At 36.3% G+C, this 20,854-nt stretch overlaps 1 protein-coding gene across 3 annotated transcripts in view; it reads left to right on the top strand.

The window, feature by feature from the left end:
• AASDHPPT (aminoadipate-semialdehyde dehydrogenase-phosphopantetheinyl transferase) overlaps window positions 1–20,854 on the top strand; it is a 37,270-nt gene that overhangs the window by 2,375 nt on the left and 14,041 nt on the right. For all 3 annotated transcript variants that reach the window (XM_075742311.1, XM_075742312.1, XM_075742313.1), the window contains exons 3-4: window positions 18,839–18,960; window positions 19,451–19,612. In XM_075742311.1, the coding sequence (XP_075598426.1) occupies window positions 18,839–18,960; window positions 19,451–19,612 (284 nt within the window). The remainder of the gene's footprint in view (window positions 1–18,838; window positions 18,961–19,450; window positions 19,613–20,854) is intronic.

Raw genomic sequence — 20,854 nt, 5'->3', positions numbered from 1 at the left:
AAGCTCGAGGCGAGTGCTTTTATTATAGTTTTTCCAAGCAAAACAAACCAAAGTGATGTCCTGGTTGTGTCCCCTCCCAGTGTCTTGCACACCTCCAGCCTATTTGCTGGGGAAGCGGAGTTACAGAGAAGGCCTTGACACTGTGCAAACACTGCAGCAGTAAATAAAATATTGGTGTAGCATCAACACTTTTAGTTGTAGATCTAAACCACAGTGCTTTACAGGCTGCTATGAAAAATTCCAACACCCAGACCCAGTACCCTTGGAAACACTTTGGCTGCATGTGCCACAGGCCATACCACAAGACTCCCTAATTACTCATTTTAAAAAGCTTTCCTGTTTCAGCAGGTAAATAGTGAAAATCAAAATGCTCAAACGTTCTTCTTTGTGTGTTCAGCTTTTCTTGGGGAACAAAAAATTGAAAGTCATTTATACATGCCATTTATGGAGGTAGGGATATCTGGTGTCCTCTGCTGGCATTTTAAAGACACATTGCTGATGTCCAGCTGACAAATATTATGAAATGTGTTAAACTCTCCTTCTGAAAGTAAGAAATAATTGTGAAGAGTAGAGATTTAACTTTACATTTAGGTTTACAAACCTGTATTTGTATTACTTCTCCATTTTGGAATATAATGCATTCAACTTTGTAAGGTAATATATTCTTTGTAAGAGAATATATCCTTATAGTTATTTTCCACTTAATAGAAAAAATGTCTTTTAACTTCAATATTAGCTGGCTTTACTTAAAAATCTCTACTGCTTTCTTTCTCTTGTATTTTTTACGTATTCATTGTTCGTTTCTTGTTTCCGTCACGTTAAATCACAGAAATAGTGGATAACTCAAAGTCTATTGATCTATTGCTCATTCTGCAGGCAGTGTCAGAACAAATCAAGGTTCTTTTACCTTGTGTCTGAGTGTATTCATTCAGTGTCCCTAGTCACTGCTGTCATAAGGGGTGTGGAATCAAATTTAGGCTGTCACTATGTATTGTTGCTTACTCTTAGTTATGTTAATTTTAGCAGGCTAAATTTAGGAAAAAATTATCTTGAGTTCATCCTATTGATGATGTTTTGATTGCTGTTCTGCTGCTATGATGTAGCTTTTTGATTACCTGTCCTAGGGTTTCCAAATAACAACATGAAACTGAACTTTAAAGTAGGATTTGGTATTTGGGAAAGAGTTTAAACTCAGCAGAAATGTAGGAAAAGCAATGTAACCGAACTCAATTTTTAGTTAAGTGAAAACAGGGTTTATATACAATATTCAGTTCTTAACTTCTTCAGTAGCAAGAGAGGCTCTTGCCGATGTGTCCTAGAATTGTCGATGGCAGCAGTCATGACCTCTTACCGTAAAGCAAATGTTGCCGCATCCCTCTGGGCAGCTGCGCGGATTTAATTTGTGAATATGAGCTGGTGAGACTAAGTAACACTGTGAGATCTGATACAAACAGGCTTCAGTGTTGTCGTGCATAGAGAGTAAAATGGTGGTTATTCTGGAGATGCGCATGATTCCAAAGACTAAATGATGGAATTAATTTGGTGCTCTTGTAATAAATTGATACTGAAAACCCATGTATCCAGATGACTAATCTGAAACAAGCTAGTGACAGATGCAGCCTGCTAAGATTCCTGAACATGGGTCCTTTATCCACCTTTATCTACCTTTCCCTTTTGTCAGAGATCTAGGTATATCTTAACAGGTAAGAGGGCTGTCAGAGCAAGTCACTGTATCAACAATCTGAATTCATGGTGGCAAGCTTCACAGTGTATACAGAGGAGTACAAAATGCATCATTACAAAATTTCTGGTTTTCCTTTCCAATATATGAAGTTCTGCAGCTAGCATAATCTGTCCTTAAGTAATTGAGCTGTCAACAGCTTGTGTACCTATTTTCTATCTTTTGTCATTTTGTGTAAGAAATAACTGTTGTAAGAGTGTCAGCGCCTTGTCATGCAATTGTCTTCCACATTATGTAACTTTACATAAATATTTGTGAATTAAATAAAAAATACCAGGTTCCAAATTTTAAAGAGGTTTTGTTTATGGCCATAAATCTTCCTTTCTGGAATTACATTTTTTTTTTATTTTATTTTATTCTTAAAAGAAACATGATAGTAATGAAAACTTAGTAATTGTATGTGGGAAAGTGAGCCAGCAAATAGGCAATGTTAAGGACAGAATTTTAAATTATAGTCTCTGTAATATGAACTAAAGCTAGCAGTTTTTTCACATAAAAAATTTCTGAGAAGATTTTTGTCTTAGTAGAATTACGTAGAACTGGTTTTACTGCTGTGCTATATGTAACTTTGACTTTACCAGTATTGTTTTATCTGATAGTTCCACTGAGTGGTGCTGTTGCTCTGCAGTTGCTAAGTACATTACATTTCTGAGAGTGAATCCACTATAAATCTCTTTCTCTGGAATAGCTACAAGGACAAAGAGTTCCCTGCATACAAAGTACATTACAGTAGGTTTTTTGTTGTTGGGTTAAGGGTTTTGTTTTTTTCAAATGCTTGCTTAAATACAAAGTACTTCATCTTATGACGTTACCTAACATGATCTTGATTGAGGTCTCCAGTATTCTAGTTCTTATATTCCTTTATTGTTCTACCAGTGAAGAAAATATGCAGTTCAAATGTACAGGAGAGTATCATGCAGCTGAAAGTTTTGAGCAATATGCTATTAAATTGTGTGCCTGCATGTAACAAGGAGACCTGGTGCACACAAACATTTTATGTCACTTCTTAATCTATGCTATCTACTTTTTTTTTTTTTTTTTACTCATGTGCAATAAGAAGCCACCTCTTTCCATATTACTCTTGCTCCATTATTAAAACCTGAAAAACGAAACTACTGCAAGACATAGCCTTCTTCGAAGGGGAAGGCAGGCCAGACAAGAAGCTATTCTTAGCAGTGCAAGTAGACACAGTTCGCTACAAAAGTTCCACAGGTATGCAACAGTTTATCACCTTTTTTCTCTATTCAGACGCTGAACTAAATAAGACAGTGATGGTAGAAAAGGAAAATGTCCTCTTTAAGTATTGTGTGTTGTTGCTTTTTGGTTGTCTGGCAGGTTATTGTAGATTTAAATCAGGCTTTCAGTGTACTTGTTTTTGAAGAATTACTGAGATCAATGATTTTTTTCTTCTCTTTAGATCAGTTTAAGATGAACTTTTGAATGATTTGAGAAAACGCACACTGTACTGTAAATTTGTTAATGAAAGTAATTGTGGACATAATTTGGCAAGAGAGGTAATGCATATGAAATTATTTTAACCTTTTCACAAAATAAATGTGAAAGATTCTCACAGTACTACTAACTCCTGTGGAAAAACTCAGCTCGTGATAAGTATTTGATTTTTTTTAAACTTATGGACAAGAAATTTTGCAACAAGTGTCAACTTGGTTTAAGTGGTGTGTGGGATGTTGATTTACCAGTCACTTAAACCCTGTAAAGTAGAACATTTTCAGAGACTTAGGGAATAATTATAGCTTAATAAAGATTGCTTTAGCATTTGAAAAAAGTTTACATCTTAGGTTCAAGAGTTCTCCTGCTGTGCAAGTGAATTTCTTTTCAGTAATGCAATTTTTTAGCTTAGATGGAATTACAAAGGTAAATAAATTAACAGTTCATTCCTAATCTTTTGTAATCAGCCTGCCACTTTTTTTACCTATTGCATTACGGTTACTTTGATCCAGACATCTCCAATCTCAATGTAATTGCAGAATTAAATATTTCGCATGCAGTAAAATTAGCTTTTCTCATTAATCTTTCAGTTTTGTGCTGGGATTGCTTATTAAAAGACACAAAAGGGTAAATTGACTGCATGTGAATTTTACAGAAAATTAATTTGATCTAAAAATACTTCCTGAAATGCTTTTTTAAGGAAGTAGGCTATGATGTGCAAACACCTGATTGTTTGAAACTGTTTTTCTCTGAGGCAAAGAAATATAAACAGAACTTAACTAATTTTTCTCTTTAATTCTCATTATTTCATCACTGAGGGAGATAATAGAAGATATGATAGAGATCTTCAAATCAGAGATATGTTACACATGAATCAGAGGATCTAAGTCCCACACGAAGAAGCTAAATACCATACTTCAGTCTGGCTAGTGGAGGAAAGCTCTCTCTCTCCAGCCAGTTATAAAATTTATGCTGTTTCTTTTGGTAGTCATAAACTAGATGGAGAGTTATTTTGGCATGTCTTTCATCTAGCAGCCGTGGTCAAGTTTTTGAACTTGTAATGCTTTTCTAATTGCTGCTTTTCAGCTTTTGCAATGAGATTTTCTTGACCTAGAAAGAAATGCCAAAGCAGATTGTTCTTTGGAGTGCTCTTGTCCTTCTTACAGTGCCTTAACTTTACCTTAAGCAAAGTTTTAATTGTTTTTGGTTTTGTCATTGTATTTCACTAAATCTCATAGCTGCAATCAGCATCTGATCTTTTAGTACAAGCGATAATTGCCAAATTATTAGCTCGTGGTACAGCTATAGTTATGTAAGTGCTCTGTTTGGGATGAAGAAATTACAAAGGGTTTAGGTTAAATGTTATTTCTAATTGATTAAGGTAGTCAGAATTTATAAATATGAAAACAGATCATTTTTAGATGTAGATGTTAAAACAGCTAACTAATATCCTTACTGAATTAATGAATCATAGTGGTCATATGCCTTTACACTGAGTAAACAGCGAGGAATTTCTTTGTTCTTGTTCTATTTGAAAAAGGGGAAGAAGCAGCCATCTTAAACATACTCTTAAGGAATACGTATTATATAGCAGTTTCATTATTGTGCTTTATTTAGTCACATTTCTAACACTATTTTAACCTGGAATTACATCACGTTTATAAAAACGCTTGCACATTCTGGTAATAGATTAAGCACCAATGCCTGATAAACTCTGAAAGGAAAATTAATGTAGAACAGTAAAAATGAACTTGTGGAGAATAGATATGTTTAGAACGAGGGATAAATAAACACTTAAGAAAGCAAAAAACCTTAAACCAGCAGCTTTTAGTAAAAATAAGATGTGGAACAAAGAGAAACTAAGAATGCTTGTCTGGTTTGGGGTTTGTTTATTTTTTCCTGAAGTATCTTTCTGCACACTTAATTTACAATAATCACAATTTATTCCTTAATTGGTCTTTTGGAAAATTAATTTATACATTCAAAATGAGGGGCTAAAGAGAATTGAGTTTTTATTTTTTATTTTTTTAACAAAACTAAAATTACTTCTCAGCCCATGCTAATGACAGTTAGCTTTGGCTTTCTAAATTAAGAAGTCTAGCAGAAAGATGTGACAGGAGAGCCAAGGTTAAGTAATTATTATGTAGGTATTAAAAATTTGCTTTTTTTGAGGAGTTTCTTGCTAACACTGCCTGTTTCCAATAGCTTCAGCTCTACAGATATTTGTTGCAAGAGTTGGAAAATAGAAGCTGTCTTTATTCTGTGTTGTCAAAAGCTTATTTGGATGTTGTCTGTGCAAGAATTACAGTTTGGAGCTCAAGGTTGGAAGACAATGTTTTAGAGACAGATTTGCAGATTTTTAGACTGACTTATGAAATGGTAGAAACATATCTTAAATATTTAACATCTCCCTTCAGTAACTATTAAAAAAAAATACCCTCAGCTGGATTTCCCTGACATATTTCCTTTCTAAGAGAAATTCTGATTTATAACAAGGCAAATATTTTTATATTTCCGCACTAAAGGTGACAGGTTGCTGTTGTCATGTTGGATTTTCAGGAAAGCTTAGGAACAGGAGACTTTTGCTACTTCTAGAAGTTGCTGTTTTCTTGCCTTGTATTGGCTTAGTACTATAAGTTCTAGGCATTCGTGCCTGTGTTATGTGCTGTGTTGCATTTTGATGGAAAATCCAGTCTTGTAGTGCATTAAAAATTGTTACTTGCCCTGTATAGTTTTCCTGTTTGTTCATCAGAATTGTTGCATTTGTATTAAATATGTAGATTTTTTTCCTAGCAGAAAAACAACTTAATAAAAAAATATAGCAAACACTTGGAGATATTATCTACAAGAGCAGATATGACTGATAGAGGTGAATGGACCATTGAAGTTCATCAGTTTTTCAGTTGTGGGCCATGCTCTGCTTTTGCCATATTGCAATACATTTGTCTTCCTTTTGCATCTTTTCTTGTATAGCTTGTTAGCTGGATAAAAGACAGCTCCTGCAGTGGCTGGTCTGGAGCTATGCAGCAGTTGATTTGTGTGTTTGTAAGGGGGAAAGATGCGGGGGGAAAACATGCTGAACGACTAGCTGACTGCTGTCTTTTCTCTGTGGGAAGACCAAACAAAACATGCTGGATTTTAGCTGTCAGGTGGACCAAACAGTCATTCATTTGCTGGGAAGCCAAACAAATGGCTTTACAAGGGGTTTTTTTAAAGCATGTTCTTCCATGGTTACTTTCACTGTTATACAGGAGATTGATTTCCAAATTTAAAACAGTAACACTTCTTCTGCCATCTTGCAGGGCTTTTTGTATTTCATTTTGAAGGAGGAAAAGAGGGAAGGATGGTGTATACACAGAAGTGGGGATGTTTTAAGTGTGAAAATTATAAGGGATGTTTTTATTGCATCTGGCTGTGAGATTCATGTTCTGGGACAGGCTTCTGTGCAGTGTCCTGACTTCTGCCATCACAAGGAACTCTGTTCATTGGCTTTATTACTGCAGTAGGATGCTGTGATGTGGAAGGACATATTCCCAGAGTGTGTGTGTGTGTGAATATTGAGGGCCATTTCCACACCAAACACTGAATTTAGAAGAAAGATCTCTCATCAGACTCTTTGAGAGAAACCAGCTCAATCTGAATCAGCTTGTGCTTTCTAAGGTCGCAAAGATTCCTGAGGGGGGAGAAATTGCATTAGTCAAATCAAGGAGGTGTTAGAAAGTGTGAATCAGGTAGTCAAATTCATGTGGTAAATTAATATGACATAGGTACTGAGAATGGGCTTTATCCCCCCTATTTTGTCCAGTGTAATATTTATATACCAAGTACCAAGATGAACTCAATGCACTCCCAGGTTCTGCAGTGGTACTAGTTACTTAGACATGGGAATACTCTTCCTATAATCACATTTTCACTAAAGTAGCTACCCTGTTCTGCTACTATTATCTGAATGCTTTTATGGTTCAGTAGCAACCATTAGCGATCCCTTGTGGGTGATGATGTTTTGCAGTATATCTGATTCAGGACAAAGATAGAACTGGGTGTCATCCCCCTTGCGCTGGAATTTCTGTCTGTACATCTCACAGCAGCACCATATATACACATACATATATATATGCATGTATGTGTATACATACATATATGTGCTTTTTTATACACCTATATATGAGCATGGGTGTGTAGATATATATGTACACAGATGTTGTGTATTGTATGGTGTGAGAGTGAATGTGATTTCACTGGAGGAATGAAGTGATCCAGTTTTGACATTGGGTTGTTGTCCTCATAGCTTGTCTGTTTTTAGGGAATAGTAAGTAGATGGTATTAAGTGGTAGATTTTCTTCAAAATACTTATTTTTAAGCAAAGGACTAATTGTCAAAGCTTTCAGTCAATATAAACTTTTTGTATGTGTAGAAAGGCCCTATAATACATTATTTTGTAAAATATAATAAAACATTTGAGAGATCTGGTGACTTGGTAGCACTACTGTAGTGTAAGGCTATAGATGGTCAGGCACATATCTGTCCCTGGTTTCAGCAGGGATAGAGTTAATTTTCTTCTTAGTAGAAGAAAGTAGTAGAAGATAGTGCTGTGTTTTGGATTTAGGATGGGAATAATGTTGATAACACACCGATGTTTTTAGTTGTTCCCAAGCAGTCAAGGACTTTATAGCTTCTCATACTGCCGTGCCAATGAGAAGGTGGAGGACACCCAAGAAGCTGGGAGGGGACACAGCCAGGACAGCTGACCTAAACTGGCCAATGGGATATTCCATACCATATGATGTCATGCTCCATATATAGCTGAGGGGTGGGCTGAGAGGCAGCGCAGCTCAGGGTCTCACAGAGCATTGACTTCGGGTGGCAAGAAATTGTGCTGTTCATCCCTTGTTTATTATTATTATCATTGTTCTTGTTATTATTATTATCGTTATTGTCTTCCTTTTCTGTCCTATTACACTGTCTTTAGCTCAACTCACAAGTTTGTTTTTTTTCTCCCCCCCCCCCCCAATTCTCTCCCCTGTCCACTGGGCAGGGGGAGCAAACGGCTGTGTGGTTGTTTTAGCTGCCAGCTGGGTTAAACCACGACAATATCTTATATGTGGGTGCTATTGCACCAGCAGCATCTTCAGGTTTTTATTGTCTTTGTAAAGAGTAACAGAAGAAGATCTGGCTCCATTAAAACATGTTATGTTCCCAAATGTCTGTTATCCTTAAAGAAATCCGAGCATGTTTGACTTCTCTGACTTTTTTTTTTTTTACATCTGTAGTTTTCTTCTCACAACTTGCAACCATAATGGATTTATAAAAGAAAGTGCATTTTAATGTTTATTTAGATTTTGGGGGTTTGTGTTTATTTTTAGTGTGATTCATCATAACCTCATGAGTGTTGAAAGGAAGTAGAGTTCCTGCTGTTCTGACAAAGTGGAATGATTGCTTTAACTGTATGATATGTTCATTAAAATGCCATTTTTATGGGGTAGTTTACCTTTTTGTTGAAATACTGTGACTCTGTAGAAATCTGCTAGCTGTGGTCATACGATCACTTGGAAGGAGCTTAAGCAAGTAAAAGGTACACCATTGACATAGACAAGAAAGGTTTTCTTGTTTTATTACTGCTCATTATCTTTTTTACTATTACTGTTTAGTTGTAAGTGCATTTCATTAAACCAATTTGGGGTTCCTGAATCACCTTAGTGATTAAGACTCCATGCATTTTAAATGCTTTTATTTTTCTACTCAGAAGCAAGCTAAAACCATGCCCTTGCACCCAGGTGTGATTATGTCAGTAAGCTCTTCAACGGCAAGTATATATTACAGTTGAATGTTTGGCATAGAAAGAACACGTAAAAGTATGCTGGAGTCCGAACAAAATTTGAGAGGATCTGGCATTTTTTGCATTGTCAGAACAAATAACAAAAAGCATATATCTGTTGCAGACCATACACTACCTGCCTGTAAATTGATCAGATGTGATGTATCCTGTTAATAGCCTGTGACTTCAGGGTTTTTTTATTTGAGCCGTATCTGCATCAAAATTGCTATTTCTGCAGTGCAGTTTTGGAGGTGGAGCTTTCTAATCCGTTATAATTCGTTACTTACTTTTGTTTAACATTGACTATCAGGGCAGCTTGCTTAAATATTCATCACTGCCATTAGACCCAATCATAGTAATGCAATTGAAACATTAGCAGTTTCTCTAATATTGAAAAGACTTAACGATCCTAACTGCAGAGCAAATATCAAACATTATCAAATTATGTCAGTCTTTTAATGACTTTTCCATTTTTACAATCTGGGAAATGTTGAATATTCAAAGGAGGCAACCTCAAATTTTCTGACATATTAAAGTCAATGCTGCTTCTCTGAGGTACTCCATGATAAACTCAGTGACAGGAGTGGATGTTTAAGATTTATATCACTGGGAGAACTGAGGGTTACTGGCAGGAAGTGCAGAGGTCACACAATGCAAATCCAATTTCCAATTCACACTCAAGCTGTGTGAGCTAATAGATTTAAAAAACATGCTTTGTTAATTTTCTATCTGGTTCTTCTAAGTTAGTCATTTATCTAACTAATTATTTGTCCTGTGTTGTCAGTTTCTGCACATCTGTACAAGGGTTAGTTAGTATTAATAAACAATTAGGACTTGGGCATCTGTTGCGGAAGAAATGTTTTCCCTGTATCAGTTTACTTTGGTTTCCTTTAGAGATAGTAAAACATCATCAAATACGGCCTGTGTCCTACACTGAAAGGATTGGCAGCCCAAGAGTCCAGGACTCAAAATGTGTTCATCCTATACAGTTTGTTAGTTTGCAGGATTTGTAGCTAGGCAGTGTTTCACCTTATTAAGTAGAATGATCTGTTCATACTTAGTCGCTCATTTTGCAAGGTAGTATGTTTCACATTGTCACTAGGCCCATTTGCCATCTGAAAGGAAATTGATAAGTATTGATAAGATACTTGTTTTTGATCACTGACCTGTTCCTTTCATGCAGTTCAAGGCAGTTAGGAGTCTGTTAGTGTTCTAGCGTTTGGGGGTTTTTGTTGGTTTGGTTTTTTTTCAGGGGATTAGTTGATCAATGAGCTGGTAGTAGCAGTTTTTAGCTTTCAGTTTCCATAGTTTTGGATATAGACCACAATATAAGCTAGCTAGTTTGTAACTGACCAAAACCATTTGAAGACTGTAATACTGATAAAAACTGAAGTGAGGAAGGTCAGTCATCTACTCTTCTCACTCTTTTTGAGAAGGCATGTCATGGTTTTAATAACTTCAGGTACAACAGGACACTTACTACCTTTAAGAGTATGTTGTATTACTGAAACTTATGATTGACCTGATGTTTGTAAAAATATAAACAAAATATCAGTATGAAGATTTCTGTTTTAGGGTTATGGATAGTAATCTTCACTATTAATTGTGTCATAATTTACATGGATCTTAATTCTGATTGTCTTTTATCTTCCTACAAATGCAGCTTGTTTGGCTTTTTTTATCAGGTAGAAAAATGGGGGAAAATTACCCTGTATATATCTGTTATTTCTAAAGCATTTTCTCAAATAGGACTAGGGAATACGATATGTTATCTTATTTTTCACTCCTACATCTTTATAAAATCAATCTTTTATGTCTGGTCTGAGATTTTGGAAATGCAAAGCAGATTTTTGGCCTGGTCTTTCAAAAAAATTTATACCCAGTTGTCATTGCAGTGCAGAAAATGGCATTATATATTTCAATGTAAAGAGTTTGTGCAAAAAAATCCAAAATGCACAAACATGTATGTGCATGCTTATATATATAGTGTGTTTACTTTCCAGGTTTAATATTGTACTCTTTTTCAGTATCACTCACTACTACTCCTCACTCTTCCTGAAATTTTTGTATTTGTAACTCAGTGAAGAAACTTAACTTTTGGTTTAGATTCTTTTTTTTTTAAATGTATAGAAGGCAATTTTTGAGATTACTCAAATTATATTTTTAAGGATCTAATGTGCTTTAAAGTTTATTAGCAGGCAATAATAGCTGTATATAGGTAAGAAATTGATTGTCTTCACAGCTGTGTTAATTTTACATTTAATTTGTTCTGTGAACTACTCTGGTTTCACATCTGCATTATGATGTGATAGGGGTGTGAGGCTTAAGTGTCTGTGGATTAAAGAAAACACAATGAAAATAAATCTTGGTCTCAAGGATACAACCTTTAGCTTCTCTTGTGAATATCAAACTAATTCAGACACCAACTGGAGGAACTGGCTAGAGATTTGCTGGATGCCTTTCCTCTGCTGGCTACTGTTCCCAAAGAAGCAAGTTAATGAGTGTTATGGGAAGGAGGCAGAGCTTTACATGTTCTAGGGAAAAAAGACTTTAAAAGCTGGGACATTGAATAGCTAAATCCTCCAGTCAATTTTGTTCTATGCAAATTAACATATAGTCTTGTATTTTTTAGGCAATCAGGTAGTAGGACAAATTGTCAGTTAATTGGGTATTATGAAAATAAGCTATAGTATGTTTTGGTTAAATTTATTAGAGTTTTCTAGTTGAGTTTCTTGCTTTTCAGCAATATGAGTCAATGTAAAATCAAAACCTGTTTCCAATATTTAGAGGCTGTCATGCTCTGTAACAATTTTTTTTCAAGTGTGGACTTTACAGTAGACTAGAGAAATGCTTTCAGAATTTTAACTATTATGAACAAATGCAAAAAGAAAGAATGTGCAATGGTTTGTGTAATGGTGAGAAAAGGAGTGAACTATAAAAGCATATACAAATGAAAATGTATTTTCAAATGAAAGAAGGGGCAATATAATTCTACTCAGTATTAAAAAAGAACTAAAGTTTGTTTCCCAGTTTCTCTTGAAAAGAAGCTATATACATTTTGAACAGTATATTAGCTGGAAGTTAGGAAATTAGATGGCATAGGTGAGCAAGAAGTATCTATACAAAGCATTGGAACTACTTTTAAAGTACATTTCCAGGAATTACTGCATTCAAAATTTGTAACTGTTAACTTAGACTTTCATAAGGTTTATAGTGAAGTTACTTGGTTGATGACTGAACAGATGTATGGATTTCTGAAAAGAAAAAGTCTCTCTATTAATAACATTTTTATGGTTAGTCTTCTATACTAAATACAAATCTTATTTTTAAGGTATTCGTAGAGGGTAATTGTGAAAAGAGATATGGTTAGATTTTTGACAGAATACTTACAGTAATCGATACGTTCAATTTCAAAGCAAGAAAACTCTCAGTCACAGTGGAGCTTATTTTCATTAATCCGCTAGACCCAGGCAAGTTTGGTTTCATGCTTAATTCAAAAATCTCACCCCTACCCCCTTGTCATGTTAATAACTTTCACGCCATTAGCTCAGTTTTTCTGTCTGCTGAAATGTACTCTCCGAATTCCTTTTAGAATCTAAATCAGCATTTTTCCTTTTTTTTTTTTTTATTAAACATTTTATCCAGTATTTTCATAGATCTGCTCCTATCACAATTTTTCTTTTTCTTAGAGAAAACCATCAAAAGGTGAGTGGTTGTTCTCTCAAAGAGTTTTAATAGTTGATGGGGATATGTATCTTTTCCCATTAATCATAAGCCATCTGTGGAACAAGCTTCCTGTGTTTCTCTGCTTCCAACTCCACTTAATTTTCAAATCTCATATGAAAACATGTCTTATCTCTCTTATGTATTTCTAAAATTACAAAATTGAATTTATTCCATTTCAGTGATGAACCTCCACCTAGTTAGATGCTTGACCAGTCGGATAAATATTGTGCAATTTCCTGATGGTCACCAATTTAAATAAGTAATTTACATATGGAAATAATTTTTCCTGAAGTGCACATATTTTGTGTTACAGGAACCTCACTTTGCCACTGAGATGAACAAGATTACTCTAAGTGTATTGGATTTATTGGAATCAGAATCTAAATTCTGATTCTTCAGAAGCTGTAAATATGACTTACCAGAAGGAATATTTGAAATGCAGTTTTGAGCATTTCAATTAAATTTTTCCACATAGTTGTATCCCCAGCTAATTTTTCGGCTCAACATTTAAGCGGTTTTTTGAATAACCCTGCACACTGGGAAAGGAGTGCTGGGTTATATTAGCAAGGGCTCAGTACTGTGTGAACCCATCTGTGTGGCGCCTGCTACAGAGCTTGTTAAGAGTATGGATGTTTAGAAGCACAGAGAGATCAGATATGTAGTTTTTTACAACCTGCATATCTTAAAGGTTTCCTTTTTCTTTACTGCTGCGAGTTAAATAAGAAACAGTAGTACAATTACATAAGTTTCAATGAGTATCTGGGCTTATTATTGCTCATTGAAAACACAAAATATTCCTGGAACTATTTTCGTTATACATGTGCATTACAATGAAAGCATTTGTTCCTTTGGAGAATCTATTTTTCAAGTTTTGACTGTCAGTTCATTTTTATCATGCTTTTCCAATTCATAGATCTTTTTTAGAGAATTTTCGTAGAATTTGTTCTTAGAAAAATACTAAAGTTAGCATGCATTAAGGGTTTTGGAGCATTTATGTACCAGAATTCCACCTGCATGAATACATACATGTACACTGGAGCCAAATGTCTCTTAGAAAATTAGTATCATCTTCTAGAGAAAAAGAAACCACAGCACAGTGAAGTGCAGATACTCAGTTCACATTTTTAGTTAGTTAACACAAGTCTGAACGTAAAGCCAAAACCTGACTATGTTTATGAGAATGTTTATCATGTTATGTCATCTTTGTGGTGAATACTCTGCAAGTATTGGAGAAGATCCTCTGACATTTTTTAAAACTACTTTTAAGAATAATTTAGTATGTTGGGTTGATAACACTTACAAATACTTTTTTGCCTTGCCTTTATTTCCTGTCGGAGTTCCAACTTGAATTCCAATTTCTTTTGTATTCTGTTACATGGTCTTTGTTTTTTCCTTGTAGAAAATATTGTGGCTTCACGAAGATCATTAAAATATCGGGGCACATTTTTTCTTTCTTCACTTAAATTTTACAGAGTAGACTTTGAGATTACTAAAAATGTTTAGCACTTTTCCTAAACTTCTCTGAGAGAAAAATACAGGAAGTAAACACAGGAGGAAAAAGACTTAGGAAGGTCTTAGAAAGTTATCATTGGAATAGGAAGCTCAGTTGTTCACTGAAGGACCCAACTGAAAGGTGATTAACTGGCCCTGTCTTGCCCTACGCCTCAGATGATCATCTGTAGGCTATACTATGCGTTATCCAAAATTGTATCCAAAATAGCTGTTAGCTCTAAAATATACATATGGGAATAATTTGTCATAAAAGCTCTTTGGTGTGTTTTTAATGAAATATAATTATTTTGTAAACAAGAACTTAGATTATTAATGAATTTAAATGGTCACAGAAATAAGTGCAAGTGTTTGTATAATTGTTGAAAGGCGTGTTTACTTCTGAAACAGCTTGCAAATGAGAGGTAATTTAGAAATGCAAATTTAAAACCAACTGAATAATTGCTATATGGGACTTGTTCCCATCCTTTCAAAGGAAGATTTTGTCAATTGTGGTGAGTATGTTTGAGGCTTTTTTGCTCAAAGTAAAAGCAAAAAAGGTCACATCTAAAAGAAAAGTTTCTACTGCTTCTAGTTTTGTCCCCTCCTCATCCCTCAGGTCATGAGAGACATAGGAGCATTGAGGGTTTAGTGAAGGGTCACCAAGGTGATTAGAGGGTTGGGGAACTTGACCTGCGTAGAAATGTTGGTGGAGCTGGATTTGTTGAGCCTGAAGAGGGTATCTGAGGAGGGGAATCTAACAACAGTCTATCTGAAAGGTAGCTGTAGTCAAGATGTAGGTAGCTGTCTTCATGAGGGTGCAGAGGGTCAGGGCAAAAGGCAACAGGCTCAGGTTGCTTCGGGGGAAATTCTGTCTGGATAAAAGAAAACACTTCTTTACCATGAGAACAGTGAAACACTGGAATAAGTTGCCCAGAGCAGGGGTGAAAGACTGCTTGACAGGGCCATGAGTAACCTAATATAAGGCTCTGTTTTCAACAGAAGATTGAACCAGATGGTCTCCAGAGGTCTTTTCCAACCTAAATTTTTCCATGATTCTGTGAACCAATCTCTCTCTCTTATTCAAGCAAATATGGAGAAATGGACTAGGCAGGCTGTGGTACTGCTAGTAATTTGTGGAGAATAGTAGTCCTGGCTCCTCTAATCTGATCCATTCCTCAGAGGAAAGCAACTGCACTGTCTGAAGGAGAAAATGGGAGGGGAGGGAAGCTCAGGAGAAAGCGGTGCCTGAGCTTTTCAGAGGAGGGACATGACAGACGGCTGGAATGGAGGGGAGAGTACTGTGTAAATTTGAACATAAGCATCAAGAAGGGTAGCTGAACAGTTAAGAAACCTAGGACAAAAAAGGGGTAAGGAGTGAAAAGGAGGTAGCATATGGGTTTGATACACACTTGATATGCTAAACAGTTTAAGTATTGAGTTTTTTCACCATACCTGATAAGGTTTGAATGGTGGGAGGACTGATGATGTAGGAGGCATTGTACGCCTCACAGTGCTGAAGGCAGTGTAGTGTGGATAGTCTGGGATAGTCTGCTCTGGTAGCGTGAATAGCGCTGGGTTACTGAAGGCAAGAGAACTCTCTGAAAGTAATGGAGAAGGAAGGCTACACTGGGCGATTCTTGAATGTTTTGTAGTTTGAATCACCTGAAGAGGCTGGTGCCTCACCACTGTTGTCTTAAATACTTGAGAGAAGAAGAGAAATAAAAAATAAGTGGATTGTTTGGAGCAGGTGTTAACACAGTTATTTGATCATAAAATGGGCCATATAAACTCAGATGAAAGACAATAACCTTTCTCCAAGTTGAACAAATTTCTTTGTTATTTTTCATTGTTTTAGGGAAGGTGGGTTGTCTAAGTGGATGGATATTTCATTTGCTTTGGTAATCTATCAAAACGTATAGACATTGTGGTTGCTTTTCTTTTTCAGTATCATCATTTTGTCCAGAGAGGAAAGTTAGTTCTGTCCTGTGGTGGGTTGATCCTGGCTGGACATCAGGTGCCCCTCAAAGCTGCTCTTTCTCTGCCCTCCTCAGTTGGGCAGGGGAGAGAAAGTATAACAAAAGGCTCGTGGGTCAAGATAAGGACAGGAGGAGATCATTCGTGTGTTACCGTCACAGGCAAAACACACGCAACTCTGGAAAATTAATTTCAGTTATTACAAATCAAATCAGAGTAGAGTAATGAGAAATAAACTCAAATCTTTAAAACACCTTTCCCCCACCCCTACCTTCTTCCTGGGCTCAACTTCACTCCCTATTTCTCTACCTTCTCCCTTCCCAGTGGCACAGGGGGACAGGGAATGGGGGTTCTGGTCAGTTCATCACACATTATCTCTGCCACTTGTTCCTTCTCAGGGGGAGGACTCCTCACATTCTTCCCCTCCTCCAGCCTGGGGTCCCTCCCACAGGACACAGTCCTCCACCAACTTCTCCAACGTGGGTCCTTCCCATGGGCTGCAGTTCTTCATGAACTGCTCCAGCGTGAGTCTTCCACAAGGTCACAAGTCCTGCCAGCAAACCTGCTCTGGCCTGGGTTCCTCTCTCCGTAGGACAACAGCTCCTGCCAGGAGCCTGCTCAAGTGTGGGCTTCCCATGGGGTCACAGACTCCTTCGGGTGCATCCATCTGCTCTGACGTGGGGTCCTCCATGGGCTGTAGGTGGATATCTGCTCCACTGTTAACCTGCATGGGCTGCAGGGGCACAGCCTGTCTCACTATGGTCTTCTCCATGGGCTGCAGAGGAATCTCTGCTCTGGCCCCTGGAGCACCTCTTCCCCCTCCTTCTGCACTGACTTTGGGGTCTGCAGAGTTGTTCCTCTCACATTGTCTCACTCCTCTCTCCATCTGCAATTGCTCTTTGTGGGTGGTTGGTTTTTGTTTTCCCTTCTTACCTATATTATCCCAGAGGCACTACCACCATCACTGATGGGCTCAGCCTTGGCCAGCAGTGGGTCCGTCTTGGAGCCGGCTGGCATTGGCTTTGTTGGACATAGAGGAAGCTTCTAGCAGCTTCTTGCAGAAGCCACGCCTGTAGCCCTGCCCCCCGCTACCAAATCCTTGCCACACAAACCCATACATGTCCTTAGATTTTTCTGGATCATTCCTTTAGTTGACTGCTGCAACTGTCAACAAAATGTCTGTCTTAAGATGTTTTCTTCACTTTAGTCTATAAATGAAATTGAGGGCATCTCTGAAATGTCACTGCCATGTCTGGTGTGATGTGTACGGTATGTAAGATTACACTTTGCAGTATGATCTGGAAATTGTCAGAAAACCTGAATGTGTGCTTTAGCGTGACATTAGTTCATTCAGATCAATTATTACTGCTGCCAATACCTGTTTTTATATAGTTCTTAGATATCTGCAGAAGACAACCACTTTATAGAGAAGGGTTAATACTCTCATCCCTGGTTTAAGATGGGGAACACTAGTGTAGAGAAGGGAAGTTCCTTCCCCATAGTCACTCACAAGATCAGTGGCAGAGCTAGGGTTAGAATCTACATCTTTGTTAGGCAAATACTTAGTGATAGGTTCGTTAAAAGTAGTGTGATATTGGGAGGAGAGACTATGTTTTGGATTAAATACGATTAATACTGTCTTTTTAATAAGAACATTGCATAACTTATGGAAAAAAATTGTCTCAATATGTGGAATCGTCTCTATCCAGATTTTTATTATCCCTACTAAAGAAAATAGATTGTTTTCTGCCATTGTCTTGTTTAGCCAGCTGTAAGCCCTATTGGACACATTACATGGTATGCTGATTAATGTTATAGGCTGTGGGTGATTAACCAAGTGTGTAATGAGGTCCATAGCTTCCAGTGTATTATAGAAATGCCATTGATCAATCAATATAAGCACACAGTCTGTAGCGTCTTCTGCAAAGTAAATTTAGACTAGTGGGGAAAAGTGGTGTAGCCCTGAAGAGCTGCTGCAGTGCTACAACAGCTGTGCTTATTTTTAGAGGAGGCTTAAATTTCATCTAAGGATTTGAAGGTTTGGCAGTTGTTTTTTCCTTGATATCTTACTGTGATTATGAGTATGTCCCTACCCCCACTTTTCTTGCAGAGTAAATCCAAAAGACTTAATATGCATGTGATAAACTTGGGAGATTGTATTTCCACTTGTGCTGTAAAAAGTGTTTGTTTCATATCCCAGCATCCAAGGGACAGAGGCAGAATTACTTGATGAATTCTGACAAACAGCATGCTGTTTTATAAAATGTTACTAGATCAAGCTGTCAGATATCAAATAATGTATATGCTACTTTTGTAGCAGAATATAATTTTTTTATATAAAATCAGTGCTGGTTAAATACTTTCTTTTTTAGAGAATGCTGAAAATACATAATATGTTTATGACTTCCCTGTCACAATTTTAATGCAGTAATTCTGCTATAGGAATGGCTTTTTTTTATACTGTCCTGAACAGTCATCAGCGTCACTGCTTTGAGGCTGTGTAAATTCTGATTGAAGAGCACAGTTGGTTCATAATTTTTTTTTCTTATGAGTTTTTTCTAGAGCAATAACATGAGGTAATTCATTTGCCTATTATTACTACTCTATTAACATTTCTGTAAATATCTCTTTCTAATTTATAGGTAGTAGCTCAATTCCAAATTTCTTTCGCATCATGAATAGACAGTTTACTGAAACAGAGTGGGGTGTAATCAAGTCTATGAGTAATGAATGGATGCAGCTGGATATGTTTCATCGACACTGGGTAATTTTTTATTTTCTACTTAAAGACTGCAATGCCATAACCTGCACGTTCTCTTCTGATATATTTTGTCATTATTTTCATTATGGTAAAATTTTATACTTTTTATAGTTGCATGTTCATATGGAGATAATGTTTTAATGGGTTTTATATTTTAGTGATTTTTCTAATGTCAGCATAACTTTAAGAACCACAGTACAGCTGACATTTCTAGAAGGATTTATGATTAGTTTTAAATGCAGACTCAGAACAAGGTGGAGGGTTCATGTCTGTATGTGCCACTAGGTGATTCTGGTTGCATGTTGATTATGATGCAGCAAGTTAGGCTAGGTATTAATGCTGATAACTTTTTCTCTTGATAATTTCATCAGTCTACCCTCACATTTACAGTAGTATAAATCTTAAATTTATTTAGTCTACAGTGTCTGCTCAGAAGTAATGTTTATAGAACAGTTTGAAAACAGCAATAAAATACATTTATTCTATGTTTTAGGCCTTAAAGGAAAGCTTCTTAAAGGCCATTGGAGTCGGAATTGGCTTTAACTTGCAAAGAATTGAATTTAATGTGTCCCCATTGCAACTGGAAATAGGGAAGGTATATAAGGAGACAGAAATGCTTCTGGATGGAGATAAAGAAGAAGAGTGGACATTTGAGGTAAGGAATATTCAGATTTATTTTTTCAATAATGATAAACAGTCTCAACACCCTACGGTTGCATTGCACATCTGGTTTTTTCTTTAATTGCAGCTTCACATCTTTATTCTGTATAACCACATTGAACATATATAAATCAAAACTTAGGATATAAATCCACAGCATTTTAAAGTTGTTTTGATGATTGCAAAACCATCCCAGAGATATATTCATTATAATGGCTTTTTATTTTTCCTGTTCCTGGAGTATATGTCTTTTACTCTATGAAATTCATCCTAGGGTGTGCAGGAAGTTTACTGAAGCATATTCAGACCTGACTTTTGAACAGTATCTAAGATTTTAAAGTTCTTCATTAATTGATCTAGAATGGAACTAGTGATTAACTAGCCCTATTAGTTAGTGTTTAAGTTAAATGTTTGAAATGGAGATATCTTCAGCTCCTTTGGGTTTCTTTCTTCTTGTCCATACAAGCTGGTAGAAACATGGATTTGTGGGTTTGGAGTTACAGTGTACTGACTGGCTGCTGTCTGTGGGAATGGAGAGATGCAAAAAAACTTGCCTTTACTTAATTGGAACCTTAGTTTGGGCTCAGTCTTCTGTCTGAGCATTGGGGTTTGGAGTTTTGTTTATTTTTCCTTCTTGAATATGATCAATAGCATCTAATGTAGTTTAAAGGGTGTAGAGAGAAAGAACTGATAAGAGCATGATTTAGTGGTGGACTTGGTAGTGTTAGGTTAACAGTTGGACTTGATCTTAAGAGTCTTTTCCAACCTAAATGATTCTATGATTCTATACAATGATCTCAAATTATTTAATTACCCTGAGAAACCAAGCTTTTAAAAAATTTAAATAAATCACAATACTATTTCTCTGCACCTCAGAGGCACTTTCGGTCAACCATTTAAAGGAAGAAACACAAAAGACATTGTGACTTCAAAATTGTCTGTAAATGGCACCTTGTTCCAGTTTGCCGTAAGTTTGTGCAGCTGGTATATATTTAAAGCATACATACTTTGCAATTTCACAAAGTAGTCATGAAGTTTTCAGGAAGAGTACTCAGTTTCTATTATGCATTGACATTTTGAAAATATCTGCATTGCTGGAGACAGCTGTTCTAGTAGAGCTTGTCTAAATGACAAATTTCTGGTGTATGCTTGTTTTATGTAGTATACAAACTACATGTATGGTATGTATGTAGTAAAAAAGAATGAATGTACTAGTAACAATTAACTCGTAGTGTAA

Source organism: Balearica regulorum, chromosome 1, assembly GCF_011004875.1.
Source record: "Balearica regulorum gibbericeps isolate bBalReg1 chromosome 1, bBalReg1.pri, whole genome shotgun sequence".
NCBI lineage: Eukaryota > Metazoa > Chordata > Aves > Gruiformes > Gruidae > Balearica > Balearica regulorum.
Note: the sequence above shows the minus strand (reverse complement) of the source record. Positions and strands in the feature narration are given on the sequence as shown.